Below are 18052 nucleotides of genomic sequence, written 5' to 3' on the forward strand. Positions count from 1 at the left end.
AATTCTCTTCTACTCACGGAGGGAAGACCAACTCCTTCAACAGGGTGGAGGAAGGTTGCTCAATTCCTGCAGCCTTTCAGAGGAGTTCCTTTCTGTGGACAGAGAAGAACTACTAAACCTATCAGGCAGCTCTTTGCTTCACCCACTTAACCACCCAGGAGACTGTTTAACGACTGCAACTGGGGATGCCGGAATAGCAATTGTTGAGCGAAGCAGTCTCAGGTGTCTCATCTAGTTGTTGCTTCTCTTAACAACCGAGATTCTGGTCCCAAATATGGTAATAAATGGAGGATTACCTTTAGAGTGGTTTGATCAACCTTCAGTGCTCTGATTGTCGCACTGAGATTTGAGGCATGAGAGGCACTCCTTGCAAATTGGCTTCAATGCCTTCAAAATCATCTGCTGCTTCATTTAGGTTTGAAAATATTACGTTTCTCAAAGCATTTTCCCCACCTGTTGTTTTAGAAAGAACACTTATCTCTTGCCTTATTTGGGTTGAATCTTCGCACAGAACATTGTCAGCAGTTTGACTCATAGAAGTTTGGAATTCGTTATTGCTGGGATTTTGTGTCTGTGTGTGTTTGTGTGTGTGTGTGTGAGAGAGAGAGAGGGAGGCAGAGGAAGGGGAGAGGGGGAGGGAGAAAGAGGGAGGGAGGGGAGAGGGATTGAGGGAGGGGAGAGGGAGGGGGAGAGAGAAAGGTGTGTTACTTAGCAAAAACATGTAGTCCATTTGATTGTTAGTCATCTTAAGCCAACAACTGCTTGCTTGAAAAAAATATTCTAACCACCTAATATGAAAAATCATCTGCCTGCTTCTATTTATAATACCTGTGATATCATTAATCTCTATTTATTCACAGTTAATTTTCACAGGCAATGAGCCAACAACCATAATCCAGTCCCTGCCACCCTAATCTGAGCATTTGGATAGGCAACAGATGCACCGTTGCGATGCCAGAGAAAATTCAGAGAGGAATAAAGCCGAGAACCAGATTTTGTTAGAGCCAAGGCCAACCCAATTATAAATCTACGGATTTTAGTAAACAAAAAAACAGATATTCTGGACAGATGACCTTTTACTAACAGCGGAGTGCTCAATGTGCAGGCTAAATTGTAACATAGATGAGAAAGCAACATCATATTTAAAAGCCAAATTTAGCAAAAGATTAGATTCACTTGGCTTATTTTAGAGACGAGCCAAGGTTCTTATAAATACCCCTTAAAGCAATTTGTGCCAGAAGCATCTGTATCCTTTCCAATTTTTTTCTTTAAGTCCTTTTTTTTTCTAAAATACAGAACTTCAGCCACTATCAATCCACTGCAGACCTGTTAACATTGGTCCACCCTCAGAAACTGATGGACCTTGGTTGGTTATTCCTGCCAGTCTGCATGTTTAGGCAGGGGGTTGGACTAGATGACCTGCAAGGTCCCTTCCAATTCTGTTAATTTGTTATGTCATTTAACTATTACATTTGCTTGGGCTATAGAGCAGGGGTCTCCAAGACATGCGCGAAACCTGTTTTGCCAAAGCCAATCTGTATTAATATACGCTTCATCTACATTACTACCTTTCCGAGGTCAGTAAAATGAGGAGCCAGATTGTTGAGGGCAATAGACTGACTCTATAAACTGCTTAGAGAGGGCTGCAAAGCACTGTGAAGCGGTATATATAAGTCTAAGTGCTATTGCTATTACCTTGACACATCCACTCTTGTCCATCAGAAATGCCAAAAGCACCCACCACAACAACAACCACATCTGGGTTGTGTCACCATGGTGACAGCTCCACCTCTTGTGTATATGCATGCAATGTCACAGCTTGTTGTGGCCTGCCAGAGGCCAGAGGAGCTGGTGGCAGACTCAGACTGTTCTGTCCCCCCTCCTCACACAGGCAAACGTAATACCAAGCACGCCTGCCAATATTTTATTAGGTAAACAGATTAGAATTCTTGGCAGACGAAGGTTTTGTTCTGTCCCCGTTCCACTCACGCACCCCCACAGACGGCCTGGAGTTAATAAGCCACACGACAAAATTCTTTGAAAATAAAGCTGGCAGCAACCCAGTGGCTAGCTGCCAATTCAGACTTTACTCACACAAAACAAAGATTAGACTGCCAGCATTCCGATAAAACAGGCAGAGTTTTCAACAATACAAGGATTAATCCAAATGCAGTCCGATAAAGCAGGCAAAGTCCAGTAACACAGAAATCATGGATTATTTCTAGTTTCCATGGAGCGCTTTAAAGGTGGTCACCAACACCTTGAAGTGCACCCAGAAGACCACCGGGAGCCAGTGCAGCTCGCGCAGGAGAGGTGTCACATGGGAGCGCCCCGTCGCTCCCATAATCCCCCGTGCGGCCGCATTCTGGACCAGCTGGAGCCTCCCGGTGCACCACAAGGGGAGCCCCATGTAGAGAGCATTGCAGTAGTCCAGGCGGGAAGTGACGAGTGCCTGAGTGACCATATGTAGGGAGTCCCGATCCATAAAGGGACGCAACTGGCTTATCAGGCGGACCTGATAAAAAGCCCCCCTGGCCACGGCCGTCATATGCTCTTCTAAAGACAGCCGTGCATCCAGGAGGACGCTCAAGTTGCGAGCCCTCTCCGTGGGAGCCAGTGATTCGCCCCCAATAACCAGCGATGGCACCAGCTGGCTATATCGGGACGCAGGAAGCCACAACCACTTGGTCTTGGAAGGGTTGAGTCGGAGTCTGTTTCTCCCCATCCAGGCCCGCACGGCCTCCCGGCACCGGGACATCACTTCAAGGGCATCATTGGGCTGGCCTGTTATCCACGAGACAAGAGTTTAGTCAATGTTCAGTCCAAAATATATCCAAGCCGAATTTCAGAGATCACGATGTGACTTGCAGGGTTTAACTTTGTCCGTCACAAAGCCTGAAGAGGAATCCCACCCACTTTTATTCCTGGTGGGGCGTGGCTCCATGACTCAGCTCAATCTCTGGCCCTCCCACGCCTCTTCCGTTGCTGCGCACGCTTCTCCCTCTGATGCTGCCTGGGATCAAGCCAGGATTCATCCTCCTTGCTCCCTATCAATTGGTGCTCCAATATGCCTTCCTCCTGGCACATCCCAGGCTGTTCCTCCTGGCCTTCGGATGGAACCTGAGGCATTGCCAGAAAGGAGGGTCCTGGAGAGGGAGGCCTTGTCAGTTCCTCTCCATCACCTTCTGAATCCTCTTCCTCTGTTAGGACAGGCTTGGGAGTCGGGGTCACAACACAGACAGTGAGGAGGTTGGGGAGGAACATGGGCCAGTCCTGGAGTCTGGGGAAGGCTCTGATGAGTGCTCTGTGTCGGAGGCAGAGATAGGGTCAGGGCCGTCCGATAGTTATCAGCTGCCTTCGGAGTCGGATATCAGTGGGGCAGAAGAACAGCTGGAGCCTATTCCCGATGTGCGCATGCGCAGAGCTGCCAGGAGAAGGGAATAGCTCTCAGGGCCGACTCAGGAATAAAGGCACAGGAGGACGGCGAATGGCCCCTCCCATAAGGGGAGAGGAGAGGAGCGAAAGGGGAGGGGAGTTTGCAGGAGACAATCAGTTCAATTCGTGAGGGTGAAGATCTGTTCCTGACGTCTTGCCAAGTAATTGCTGCTGCTCCAGTGTGGCGTTTGGAAGATATCGGCCTGGCAACTCTCCAAGCCTGATAAAGGTCTGTAGTTGTGAAATCTCATGAAAGGCTGTTTGCTGGAGAGGAATTTCCCTTTAACCAAAACAGAAGAGGTTTTATCGGGACGAGGAGTCTGCTTCCTGCTCTTGGGAAGCCTAGATCAGAACAAGGCTCGTGTATAAAAGGGAGGGCGCAATGCACTGCAATGTCACAATGACGTATCAAACGGTACATCTCGATGGATGTCTTGGACCAGTGGCAAGAGCCAGCAGACAGAAGAGCTCACTCTTTCTCCAGACTATGATAACGCAGCCTCATAATGAGGCTTCAAGATGTTGAACCACCATCATCTAAAGCCAGGAGTAGTTTTTAGACCCTGGCCCCAAATGGAAAAATGAAATCCCTTGTAAATACAGTATTTCAGCATACATTAGTCTCACACATTTTCAGCTATAAATTTTGAACTTCAAGTGGAATCTTGGATCTAATTACGGTGCATTGTAGTCAACAGAGAATTCTGATTATGGTGTGGGGGTTTTTTTTTGCAAATAAAACACCACAAAATTAGACCCTGACGTAGTTTCGTGTATCTGGTTCATTCGCATCCCAAATATAGCCAACTATGTATCTGCATCTGAAGGCCATTAATTTCTTCTCTTGAATTAGGAATTGATGTATCTATGCCTATCCAGCAATTTAGTCAGATGTATCTATGATGTAGATACATCATCTACATCATGATGTATCTATGCCTATCCAGCAATTTAGTCAGACAGGAAGACTTAATTCCAAATTAGCATGTTCTACAGAGAAAACAGTTAGCAATGATTCTTTTCAACAAAAAAAAAAAATAGCATTTGGTGTTATCAATGATAGCAACTGAATTATCCTGAAAGTGATTAATAGTGCACCATCAAGATCTCAGAGGAGGAATACATTATAATCAGAACTGATGCATGAAGTTAATTACAGGTGCCATTAAATTCCAAGCATGAAATGAAATCCGAGTCACGCCAAGGACAAAGGTAGGGAAAAAGAATGGATCAAATATTACAACTGCCTCCTCCATCTCATCCGTAGAAGAAACTGACGCTTTAAAGAGAGAATGCCCAACAGTGAATGGACAGAAGAATGAAAGGTTAAAGTTATGGCCTAAAAACACTCAGTAAAAAATGGAATAAAATCACAAGTCCACTGTAAATGAGACCCTGGACTCTGAATCTACTGCTTCTCTCCTAAATCCTAGGGAGATGTCACTACACTTGACCCCAAGAAGTGGACTTTGGTTTCATCTAGAACAGAGGTCTTCAAACTTGGCAGCTTTAAGACTTGTGGGGTTGAAGTCCACAAGTCTTAAAGCTGCCAAGTTTGAAGACCTAGAATATTCCACAAAATATTACCCAACAACTTCTCTTTTTCCACCTGCATTCCTTTCCCTGCCGCCCGTCATCAGAACGAGGTAGGACGCAGCCTTTTTGCAAACTTAAAAGCAGAACCTGAGAGAGAAACACTCTCCCACCCAAACAAGATTTTGATAACTGCCTATAGACCAGTCTTTCTCAACCTTGCCAACTTTAGCTTGCTGACTGGAGAATTCTGGGAGTTTGAAGTCCACACATCCTGAAGTTGAGAAAGTTGAGAAACATACTGCTCTATTAGACAAGTTCTTTCCCTTCAACCTGGCTACCAGATCCCTCTCCTTGGTCCTGAACCTGTGTCAGGTTTCACATGGGCATCCCCCACTCTTGTCCTGAAATCTGAAGTAGGATCACCAGCCATGCTATCTCCTCTGCTCTTACCTGAGCAACCATGGGTTGGACTGGTGGAAGTTTGATTGGTTCCAGACAGCAATGACCATCCTCCATGCCCTACTCTGAATTAACCAAGTACCTGGCAATTTATCTAAAGTTGTAAAGTGAAGAGCTTCATTCTCAAGGAGGTTGTCTCTTAAAGGGTGGACATGCATTGAAAGAGACACGTCTCTGGCAAATGACATCCCTCAAAAGTCATGCAATACTTTTCTGGGAGTCTGAAGCAGCTTATTCCTAGGCCCGTGATGGTGAACCTCTGGCACGTGTGCCACCTGTAGCACACGGAGCCATATCTGTGGGCACGTGAACATTGCCCTAGCTCAGCTCCAGCGTGCATGTGTGCACTGGCCAGCTGATTTTCAGCCTTCTGGGCCCACCGGAATTCAGGAAACAGGCCGTTTCTTTCCTCCGGAGGGCGTCTGAGAGGTGGGGGAGGCCGTTTTTGCCCTCCCCAGGCTCCAAGAAAGCCTCTGGAGCCTGGGGAGAGCAAAAAGTAGTCCTACTGGGCCCACCGGAACCTTTTTGCTGTTGCGTGCCAAAAGTGGGGGGGGGGCATTGAATTATAGGTGTGGGCACACGAGCGCATGAAGCCCCCAGGCTTCCCCTGCTTTTGGCACACGATGGCAAAAAAGTTAGACATCACTGTCCTAGGATATAAGTCTATATATGTCCTAAACTAAAATTAATCTTAACTCTACTTACTTGATGAATGCTGGTGGCATATCTCGCTTCAAAATCTGGTCTTCGGTTGTCTGAACGGTTTCTTTTCCCACCTGCATGAGAAAAGATGCGTTTTTGTCATTACCATCAACACAAGTCACATTTAGTACACTTGAAAATAGCTCTTCCAATTGCCAAGATTCAGATAGTATCGCAGAATTCTGCCAAATAAAAACAATCGGGCTAGTGGTGGAACATAACTGCTGTCTTACTCGTATTATTAAAAATATTTCTCTCTCTCTTCCTCTCTCTCTCTCTCTCTGTCTCTGTCTCTCTCTCTCCCTGTCTCTCTCTCTCCCTCTGTCTTTCTTTCTTTCTTTCTTTCTTTCTTTCTTTCTTTCTTTCTTTCTCCTCCCTCTTTCTTTCTTTCTCTTTCTTTCTTTGATTATCTCTACCACCCAACTCCACCAAGTGACTCTGGGCAGCTTTCAATTCTAAAATTATCAAACAATTCAAGAAATATAAAAATACATTAAAACAATAAAACGTCTCCAAAAATAAATAAGGAAGTACAAACAGCAGCCATGATGATTAATCAACTATCACTTTTTGTTTGGGCAAACAAACCAACATAGTTCACAGCAGTTTTTAAAGCACCCCTATTCAAGCCAAAAACAGGATTATGGGGACGCTATTAAAGAAAGTCCTGTAAACCACCAGTGAACAGTTTAACAACTGTTCAAAGTTACACCTGACCCTTAAAAAGTTACTCATGACTGATCCACGAAGTTGCTACTGCCACAGCCCCATCTTGCATCGTGAGTGATTGGTAACCAGCTCACATTTACAATCTGTTGCAATGTTCTGGGGTCTCAAGGATGCTATTTGAGATGTTTTTGCTGATTTCCAACATTTTTTGCCAGTAAAATTGCCCATTAGGGAGAATGGATTTGCTCAATGGCCATGTGGTTCACTTGACAATTATGATGACTTGTTTTATGACCCTTGTAAAACTGGTCATAAAATTGAGTCCAGTCACATGATTTATGATCACAATGACTTATGATGGAAATTCCAGGGTCCACCGTGGTCGTATGTTCAGGACCATTTGTAAACTACAATACTACTTGTAGCTTACTACTTGTAACCTACAATATTTGGTTAAGGAAGATAATACGCAAAGGGTTATATTATAACTCATATTCCTAATAGCTTCTACGTGTGTATGTAATGAGAAACCACAATGTCTTCTCAATCGCATCGATCAACAACTTTACAGATACAAAATATGTTTCCATAATTATGGAAACTGCAACTACAGGAAAGCATCTGAATAAATTTATCCTCCAAGTTGCAATTATGAGCCATATCTAAATCTTAGAACAGAAAATGACTGACCTTCTACCTCAGTAATGCAATTAGCAATTTCTATCTCGGAGACAAACTCTCAGCTAAGGACTGAGTACATCACAAGTACATCACAAAATCGAAACCAGACCATCATATCATCCACAAGATTTTATATGATTAGATTCTGTGTAATTGAATGATTGTCCGAATAAAGTACTGAAAACTATGGATTATTTTAAATTACTGCTGCCTAGCAACTTCAATTTTCGTGGTTGTATGCTTTTTATATATTTCTGGCATTCCAAATGGTTACTACTAAGTGTATTCCTGCTGGAGAAGACTCCTGCAAGTTCCTTGGACGCAAGGTGATCAAACTGGTCAGTCCGAGAGGAGATCAACCTTGACTGCTCTTTAGAAGGCCAGATCCTGAAGAGGAAACTCAAAATACTTTGGCCACCTAATGAGAAGGAAGGACTCACTGGAGAACAGCCTAATGCTGGGAATGATTGAGGGCAAAAGAAGAATGGGATAACAGAGAACGAGGTGACTGGATGGAGTCACTGAAGCAGTCGACGTGAGCTTAAATGGACTCCAGAGGATGGTAGAGGACAGGAAGACCTGGATGAATGTTGTCCATTGGGTCGTGATGGGTCGGACACAACTTCGCAACTAACAACAACATGCAACTTCAATTTTCGTGGTTGTATGCTTTCTATATATTTCTGGTATTCCAAATGATGACTACTAAGTGTATTCCCTTGCTGCTGAATTTGGATCAATTCAGAAGTTACAGATAAAGGAAACCTGCTACTCCATGAAGTATTCTGCAGCTTCCCCTACCTGCTCTATAACTTCTGATTCAGAAATCACCCTTAGGTAAGACTCTGCCTTTCAAGGAATCCCATCGATCGCTTGCTGAGAAACTCACTGAAATGAAACTTGGAATGGAAGAAAACAAAATTCCCTAGACTTCTTCCACTCTCAGAACTTTATGGATATTCCCTTATCATTTCATTTACAGTAGTAGAATAGAATAGAATAGAATTCTTTATTGGCCAAGTGTGATGGCCAAGTATGAATTTGTCTTGGTGCATATGCTCTCAGTGTACATAAAAAGACAAGATACATTCATCAAGAATCATAAGGTACAACACTTAATGATAGTCATAGGGAAACAGTCAATATAAATCTTAAGGATACCAGCAACAAGGTTACAGTCATACAGTCATAAGTGGGAGGAGATGGGTGATAGGAACGATGAGAAGATTAATAGTAGTGCAGACTTAGTGAATATACAAAAGTATGAAGGCTATTGCTTAACGCATTGTAAGACAACCTGAGTCTCCGGAGAAGGGCGGCATATAAATCAATTAAAAAAAAAAAAAAGCTTGAGAGTGTTGAGGGAATTATTTATTTAGCAGAGTGATGGCATGGGGGAAAAACTGTTCTTGTGTCTAGTTGTTCTGGTGTGCAATGCTCTATAGTGTCATTTTGAGGGTAGGAGTTGAAACAGTTTATGTCCAGGATGCGAGGGGTCTGTAGATATTTTCACAGCCCTCTTTTTGACTCGTGCAGTAAATCTTCAGTTTGCAACATCATGACCCCAAAATTTCCATTGCTAAGCAAGACCGTTGTTAAGTGAGTTTTGCTCTGTTTTATGAACTTCCTTGCCGCCGTTGTTTAAGCGAGAAACACGGTGGTTAAGTGAATCTGGCTTCCCCATTGATTTTGCTTGTCAGGAGGTCCCAAAAGGGGATCACGTGACCCGGGACACTGCAACCATCATAAATACGAGCCAGTTGCCAAGCGTCTGAATTTTGATTATGTGCCCCATGAGGATGCTGCAATGGTTGTGTGAAAAATGGTCCCAAGTCACTTTTTTTCACTGCCATTGTAACTGTTGTGGCCTGTTGGTCACCGGCCCCTCCAACAGCTGAATCAGAGGAGGAGGAGGAGGAGGAGGCGTGGGAGTCAGGGTCAGCATCAAGGCAACCTGAGAGCTCTGAGGGGGAAGAGCGAATGGAGCTGGCAGAGAGACAGAGAGAGAGAGACAGAGGCGGAGCCTGGGCCATCCATCAGCCCTCAGATGGAGAGTCAACAGCCACCAGGTCTGGAGGTGGCTGATGAGGAAGAGGAGGAGGAACAGCTGGGTCCAGTGCCTGACACACAGATGCACAGAAGGAAGCGGAGAGGAGAGCAGTGGAAATCTATGAGCCGATCCTTGGTACGGAACAGCCACCGCTGCTAGCAAAACCCCACCCTAACTCTGGGGATAAAAGGCAGGGAACAGAGTTGAATAGGTGTGGCAGACAACTATTCATCTCCCTGCTGGACAGACTTCTTAGCTGTGTGAGAGAGACGTTTTGCCGGAGCTACTGGTGCTCTTAATAAAGGGAACAATTAGGTAACTAAAGAGGGTTTGTCATGTTTTGGAGCCAGATCAGAACATGGTCACTAAATGAATGGCTGCAAGTTGTGTGTCAGATCCGTAAATCTGCCATTCTTCAGGGAAGGGGGGGGGGTCCTGATTTCATTTATACTTTATTGCTTTCTCTCCTAGGTATCCTATATCCTGTAGCCCACTGATTTATAACCTTTAGCCTGGCGCCTAAGCACCCTGGCATTTTTTCACTTTTTGGGGAATGTAAGGGGAGGGAACTGGAAAGCTGGCAGAGGATGACCCTGAGAAAGTTCTCTTATCACTTTCTCAGAGCAGCCGGTACAATAACATCTTCGCACCTGCCGATTGGCTGAATCCACACTAGACTGTTGGGAGGGGTTTCTAATCCCAATTATTCTAACTGTATTGCCCGAGGGATCTCAGAGCCTGCTTTGATTTCGTCCTGCTATCACTCCTGTTCAATAAGAGTTTCTTTTTGAAATGCCAAGTTTCGAGAGTCTTTACTTTCTTGAATAAGGAGGCGAGGCCGGACCTTACATCGAGAAATACCTGTATACAGACCTGTGAACGAACTAGGGTTTAAAGAAGGATGATAAGGACCACAAAGATGACAATAAAAGGAGGGTTAAGAATTCAGTCGTTCATACTTTAGCTTAATTTTGTCTGAAGTAAATTACCCATCTTCACAGAACAGGCTGGTTTTAGAGCAAAGGGAAACAGCCTAGAAGGAAGTTTCTTTCTTCAGTTTAATGCCGCGGGTCTTCCTAGCCCAGGCTTCATAAAGCTGACCAGAAACAGTTCTCCAAAATTTTAATTCAGCTGTTTTTTTTTTAATTAAATTTATATACCGCCCTACTCCTGAAGGACTCAGGGCGGTGAACAGGCACAAAATAAAATACATAGATACAAAAGTTAGAAACATAATTAAAACCAGATTCAATAATTTAGCCCGAGACAATTAAAAATCCCAATAATTTAAAAACAGATTAAAATTTTGATTTAAAAGAATTTTAAAACAGGGGAGAAAATTAGGCCAGGCCGGCTTGCTGGAATAGGAGGGTCTTAAGAGCACGGCGGAAAGTGCGCAGATCCAGGATCCTCCGTATCTCTGGGGGGAGCTCGTTCCAGATACTGGGTGCCCCCACAGAGAAGGCCCTCCCCCTGGGGGCCGCCAGTCGACATTGTTTGGCTGACGGCACCCTGAGGAGCCCCTCTCTATGAGAGCGTACTGGCCGGTGGGAGGCTGTTTGTGGTAGTAGGCAGTCCCATAAATAACCAGGTCCTAAGCCATGGAGCGCTCTAAAAGTGGTTACCAAAACCTTGAAGCGCACTCGGAAGACCACCGGGAACCAGTGCAGCTCGTGCAGGAGAGGTGTCACATGGGAGCGCCATGTTGCTCCCATAACCACCCGCGCAGCCGCACTCTGCGCCAGTTGGAGCCTCTGGGTGCTCCTCAAGGGGAGCCCCATGTAGAGAGCGTTGCAGTAGTCCAGGCGGGCAGTGACGAAGGCATGAGTGACTGTGTGTAATTCAGCTGTTGTTTCTCCATCTTCCCAGGAGATGCTAGATCTGGACCTGAGTTACCAGTTTCTAGGCAAAATTTTCCAGAATCAGATTTCAGGTAGTCCTTGCTTAACAACAGGACTGCTTAGTTCAAAGTTGTGATGGAACTCCTCAGAGGTACCTGAAGTCCAATTTCAAAATTCTGATGACCACACAGTATAGAATGTAGAATACAGAATAGCAGACTTGGAAGGGAGTCCGAACCCACCTACACAGTCACACACAATCATATAATCACATTTTTGGATGCTTGGCAACCAGCTCTCATTTATGGCTGTTTGAATCATCCTGCAGTCTCATGACTATGATTTTTGGCTTTTTTTTTTTCCCGGCTTCCATCATTTACTTCTGCTTTCCAGCAATAGCAATAGCACTGAGATATCTCTATACTGCTTCACAGTGCTTTATACCCCTCTCTAAGGATGGAAGGCTGAGTCAATAGCAACAGCACTTAGACTTATATGCCGCTTCACAGTGCTTTACAGCCCTCTCGAAGCGGTTTACAGAGTCAGCCTGTTGCCCCCAACAATCTGGGTCCTCATTTTACCGACTTCGGAAGGATAGAAGACTGAGTCAATCTGGAACCAGTCAGGATTGAACTGCTGGCAGCAGAGTCAGTCTGCAATACTGCATTCTAACCACAGCGCCACCATGGCAAAAAAGCAACCATTGGGGGATGTAGGTTTGCTTAATGACCACTGCATTCACTTACTGACTGCCACAGAAAAAGGTTGCAAAATCAGGCGCAGTCATATAACCTGCTTAATGACCATCGCAACCTACAACTAAAATTCTGGGCTCAATTACGGTTGTAAATCGAGGACTACCTATGCAGCCTAACTGTAACAAAACTGCAAATCAAGAAAGGGACGTTCAGGTCTTATAATAGGAAAAACAAAGAAGGACTTCAGAGGAGAAATATCACGACTATTGAAAACAATTACCGCAAAAGAGGTGGATGACAGGAAGAGACTGAAAAATTGTCCAAAAAAGAAAAACAAAAGAAAAGAATCACACAGTAACATATGGTAGACAAAAAGATACTTTTAAGATTGAATGTGATAGGAAAAAAATACAGAGCGGTTTTGATAGACATGAACACTTTTTCTCAGTATGAAAAGGGCTAAACCAGGGGTGTCAAACTCAAGGCCTGAGGGCTGGATGCGGCCCACAGGGTGTTTAGATCTGGCCCATGGGGCCAATCTGGAAACAGCAAAGGACCGGCCCACAGTGTCTCTGCCAGTGAAAACAGGCTCCCCAGCTCTGTTTTCAGCTGTGACGGCCTCCTGCAACCCTCTGCCAATGAAAACGGAGCTCAGAAGGGCTGCAGAGGGTTGCAGGAGGCCGTCACAGGCAAAAACAGAGCTGAGGAGCCCATTTTCACTGGCAGAGCGCTCAAGCCACCACAGGCCCCAACACAAGTAGAAGGACCAGTGAAGGACCGGCCCGTGGTGCATCTGCCAGTGAAAACAGAGCTTGGGAGGTCCACATGTGGCCCTCCCGAGCTCCGTTTTCGCTGACAGAATGTTGCAGGAGGCCATCACAGCCGAAAACGGAGCTCAGGAGGCAACCTTCCCGACCTTCGTTTTCACTGACAGAGGGTTGCAAGAGGCTGCCGCAGCCAAAAACGAAGCTCAGGAGCCTGTTTTCACTGGAAGAGACACCGCGGGCTACCATAGGCGCCCCTGACACGAGTGACGTCAAGCTGGCCACACCCACCCTGGCCACGCCCACTCCACACACACACACACACACTGAGGTCAAATACAACCCTGATACGGCCTTCAATGAAATCAAGTTGGGCACCCCTGGGCTAAACAAAGAGCCTCCAGTAAAATGACTAGAACTGAAAGTGAAAAATTATTTAGGAGAAGGTGAGAGACTGCTATGAGGGGATTTTTCTAGACATGGGAAGGGGGAATAGGGGTACGATGCCGAATAGCAAAGTTAAAACAAATGGCACGTTGGGATTTAGGAAAAACGAATGAAAAGAAAATCATACCTGCAGTGAGAATATTGAAAAATGATGGGGAAATAGGTTCAGACCATTTATAATTGGAGGAATGTTAAAATACAAGATGTAATTTTGCTTTCAAATGGCAGCACAATTTCTTCCAGTCTGACAACTGGAAAAACATCATTACTGTTTCCTAATCTAATAGGAACTGCTGATTCAATTCTACAGAGGAATGATTGAATCTTTCATCTGCACCTCTATAACTGTCTGGTTTGGCTCTGCAACCCAACAAGACAGACACAGACTTCAGAGGATAATTAGAACTGCAGAAAAAAACAATGGCTACCAACCTGCCTTCCATTGAGGACCTGTATACCGCATGAGTCAAAAAGAGGGCTGGGAAAATATCTAAAGACCAGTAGTGGGATTCAAAAAATTTTACTACTGGTTCTGTGTGTGTGGCCTGGTGGGCATGGCAGGGGAAGGATACTGTAAAATCTCCATTCCCTCCCCACTCCAGAGGAAAGTTACTGCAAAATCCCCATTTCCTCCCGATCAGCTGGGACTCAGGAGGCAGAGAATAGATGGGGACGGGGCCAGTCAGAGGTGTTATTTACTGATTCTCTGAACTACTCAAAATTTCTGCTACTGGTTCTCCAGAACTGGTCAGAACCTGCTGAAACCCACCTCTGCTACAGACCCCTCACATCCTGGACATAAATTGTTTCAACTCCTACCCTCAAAACGACACTATAGGGCACTGCACACCAGAACAACTAGACACAAGGACAGTTTTTCCCTGAAAGCCATCACTCTGCTAAACAACTAATTCCCACAACACTATCAAACTATTTACTAAGACTGCCCAACTCAACCAAGTAACTCTGAGCAGCTTATGGTTCTAAAATTACACAACAACACAGCAGCAAGAACATCCAGAAAATGGATTGTGCTTATGCAAACCACGTCACAGCTTTGCCAGATCAGTCCAGTCTTCCTGGATTGGCTGGGGACCCCGAGTCGATCACGAGTATTGCCCGTCCTGTTCAATTCGGAGCCCTGATTTAACAATAGCCCGATGGGTCAGATGAACAGAATGTTCTGCTCTCTATTAGCAAACTCATCCTCGGATATCTCTAGAAAGGGGGCCCAAATTCTGCTCTATTGCTGTTGGGAGGCACCTGGAATAGATATTGGCATTTTGAATTGCATATGTGCACATTTTGTAGGACTGTATCACTCGACGCAATATATTTTTGCCCTTCTTCCTTCCTTTCTTTCTTTCATTCTGGGTCTGTTGCTAAAAATAAACTGTGTGGAGGGATCACATTAGTATGCAATCTGCTTTCCAGCCCATTGTCATCATTTATGTTAATGGTTTTCATCTTCCCGCAAGAGCAACCACAGTTAAAAAAAAATCCACCTGCACAATCTGCTCGTGTCTCAAAAATTAAGGAATTGAATTTTAGAGCAAAAATCAAGGGGGAGTTTCAAGAAACTAAGGCCAGCTTGATGCTGCTGCTCCTTCTACCAAAGGGCCATTTCCAGTCTCATTTAAGATGCTGCATCTTGTACAAGGGCTGTTTGATGAATGGGGTATATGGTTGTTAAGGGGAAAAAACAGTTTCGAGACCCAAGTATGCAGAGATGCTTTGGGGAAACAATTCAACGAAATGAACTTAAGTCAGCCTTTGACCAGCAAAGAATGAGCTTTTGACTCTCCAATTTATATTCTGCTTCCTGAAATAGATGGGACATCTGGCTCTGTGTTACCAGAATAGCCATCTTGAATATATTGTGCTCCACCAAAGGAAGAGCTGAATAGCAGTGTTAACTTTTTACTAACAAGGATGAAAGTGCCACAACAAAACTGCAGACAGCTTATTATTTGTAAAAAAAAACAAAAAACAAAAAACTTCCAAAACAATCCTGAGAAAAAACATCCACTTAGCTGCTATCCGAACATTTGCAAAACACTTGTATTTTTTTTTTACAAATTGTTTGTGTCTATAAAAACGTAAAGAAAATCATTTTGCGTTTTACCAATATTTAGAAAATCGTCACTTGAAGAATGCTAAAATCCAATCCTTACTTTTCATAACAGTTCATATTGCATGAGCTGAGTATGTGATTGATGGGAGAGAAGGAAGGAAGGAAGGAAGGAAGGAAGGAAGGAAGGAAGGAAGGAAGGAAGGAAGGAAGGAAGGAAGGAAGGAAGGAAGGAAGGAAGAAGAGGTAGGGAGGTAGGAAAGAAAGAAGGAAGGAAGGAAGGGAAGGGAAGGGAAGGTGGGTGGGAAGGAAGGAAGAAGAGATAAGAGAGGTAGGAAAGAAAGGAAGGAAGGAAGGAAGGAAGGAAGGAAGGAAGGAAGAAAGAAAGAAAGAAAGAAAGAAAGAAAGAAAGAAAGAAAGAAAGAAAGAAAGAAAGAAAGAAAGAAAGAAAGAAAGAAAGAAAGAAAGAAAGAAAGAAAGAAAGAAATCTTAAACAGTCAGCACATCTGTTAATAGTGACCAAAAATATTCTCATGCAGATCTTTAAAAGCGAATCCTTGGAAAGGATGCTGGGCTCTTCCTGCCTTTTGCCAAGATTTGCTGTTCTAAAGAACAAAGATGCGTACTGTTTCGTGGAACAGAGCTCCATTGGCTTCGGCTGAGCTGAATGGGACCGTTCTGCAAAGGAGGAAGAGATGCGTAGAGTCACACTCAAAATTTACTGCAGCCCATTCATCAGGGCAAGAGAGCAGGATCTGGTCCCAAGAAGAAACCGAGCAGTGAATCAAAAGAACAGCTGCAACATCTCCAGACACTTAGCTCACACTTCAGATGAAGTCGAGAGAATCTGAAAACTGGCAAAGATGAGATGCTGTAAATGTTACTTCTGAAGCAGGAGCAGCTCTGAGGACCTGCTGACTTTTGAAAGGGCGCATTTATTTCTATGTTGATGCACCTTTTAGCCAAGATGCCTTCCAGCACTTTGGGCACATTGTAGGACCAGCCGTGGTAGCCCAAGATGGCAAAAAGTCAAAGAGGAGGCTGGCAGCACCCTTCCAGCCTGGCATTGCCTTTGAATAACGTCAGAAAAAGTGCTCTCAGATTCCGTGATACTGGAAAAAACGTAAAAGGCGGGACAAAGAAAAAAGAAAGATATAAAACTTTTACATCAGGGTTATCAAACTCAGGGTCTGAGTGCTGGATGAGGCCCGCAGGGTGCTTAGTTCTGGTCCACAGTGCCACCCTGGAAACAGCAGACTGGCCCGTGGTGCCTCTGCCAGTGAAAACAGAGCTCAGGAGGGCCACACACAGCCCTCTCAGGTTCCATTTTCGGCCTCCTGCAGCCCTCCGTTAGCAAAAATGATGCCGCCAGAGGGCTGCAGGAGGCCGTCGCTGCTGAAAACGGGCCCTGGGCGGCCACACATGGGCCCTCCAGGTTCCGTTTTCCCTGGCAGAGGGCTAACAAAACAAACTAAAAGCAAAAGAAAACTGCATTTGAGCATCCAAGAAGGGACAGGAAAGGAAAAAGGGAAGGACAAAAAAAAAAGATGGGAAGAGAGCAAGGAAGGAAAAAGAAGGAAAGAGGGGAAGGAAAAAGAAAGTATTTTTCAGACTATAAGATGCTCCAGACTATAAAATGCATCTAACTTTTGGGGAGGAAAACAAGAAAAAAAAAACCTTGCTCTGCCTCCCAGCAATTTGCCTCCATGCAGCAAACAGCCTTGTCAGCTTCAGCACAGCCTGATTTAGCACAAGCAGCTGATTGGCGGTTGGATCTGCCTCTCGGAGCACCACCGATCAGCTGTTCCAGGCTGCGGGGATCGCCACCGCCCATCACCGCCTCCGCACGCCCCATTTTCGGCCCCTGCACCAGCGGTGAAATCCACCCAGTTCTATCTGGCTCGCCAAACCGGTAGCGGGCGGGAGGCTTTGCCCACCCACCGGGATGTCATTACGTCCCATTTTTTTACCTTCTGCACATGCACAGAAGAGGCTCGCATGCATGTAGTGCGTGTGTGCTCCCACACACTCCCGTTCCTGAACTGGTAGCTAAGGCACATGGATTTCACCGCTGCTCCGCACACACCATTTTCGGCCCGTTCCAGGCAGAGGGGATAGGTGACAACGGTGGCGATGGGTGGTGGTGATCCCCACAGCCTGGAACAGTTGCTCAGCGGTATTCCAGGAGGCAGATCTAACCACCAATCAGCTGCTCATGCTAAATCAGGCTCTGCTGCAGCTGCCCAGGCTGTTTGCTGTTTGCTGCAAGGAGGCAAATAGCTGGAAGGCAGAGGCATTTTTTTTTCTTGTTTTCCTCCCCAAAAATTAGGTGCATCTTATAGTCCGGTGCATCTTATAGTCCGGTGCATCTTATAGTCTAAAAAATATGGTATATGAAAGTTTGCGTTTGAGGGGTAAACTAACCCAGTCTTGTGGCTCCGTTACCTGAGCCTGTGTCATCAGCAGGAGAGGACTCCGAGAGTGAAGGAGAGGAGTTGGCAAGGCCTCCCTCTCCAGGACCCTCCTCTCTGGCAATGCCTTCGGTGTCCGCCGAAGAGCAAGAGATAGGGCCGGGGCCAAGCACGTCCACGCAGCACATCCACGCACTGTCCACAGATGGACAGTGATGAGGGTAATAAGTCTTGGCTGGACCCACGCCAGCGTCGCAGAGATAAGCGCGTGCAACAGAAGAAAGGGCG

The 18052-nt window shown here is 45.3% G+C and overlaps 1 protein-coding gene across 2 annotated transcripts in view; it reads right to left on the reverse strand.

The window, feature by feature from the left end:
* Positions 1-18052, reverse strand: part of VCL (vinculin) — a 106340-nt gene that overhangs the window by 70563 nt on the left and 17725 nt on the right. For both annotated transcript variants that reach the window (XM_034435401.3, XM_034435399.3), the window contains exon 2: positions 6136-6206. In XM_034435401.3, the coding sequence (XP_034291292.1) occupies positions 6136-6206 (71 nt within the window). The remainder of the gene's footprint in view (positions 1-6135; positions 6207-18052) is intronic.

The sequence above is a fragment of the Pantherophis guttatus genome, chromosome 6 (genome assembly GCF_059756535.1).
Source record: "Pantherophis guttatus breed Tessera chromosome 6, ASM5975653v1, whole genome shotgun sequence".
Classification (NCBI taxonomy): domain Eukaryota; kingdom Metazoa; phylum Chordata; class Lepidosauria; order Squamata; family Colubridae; genus Pantherophis; species Pantherophis guttatus.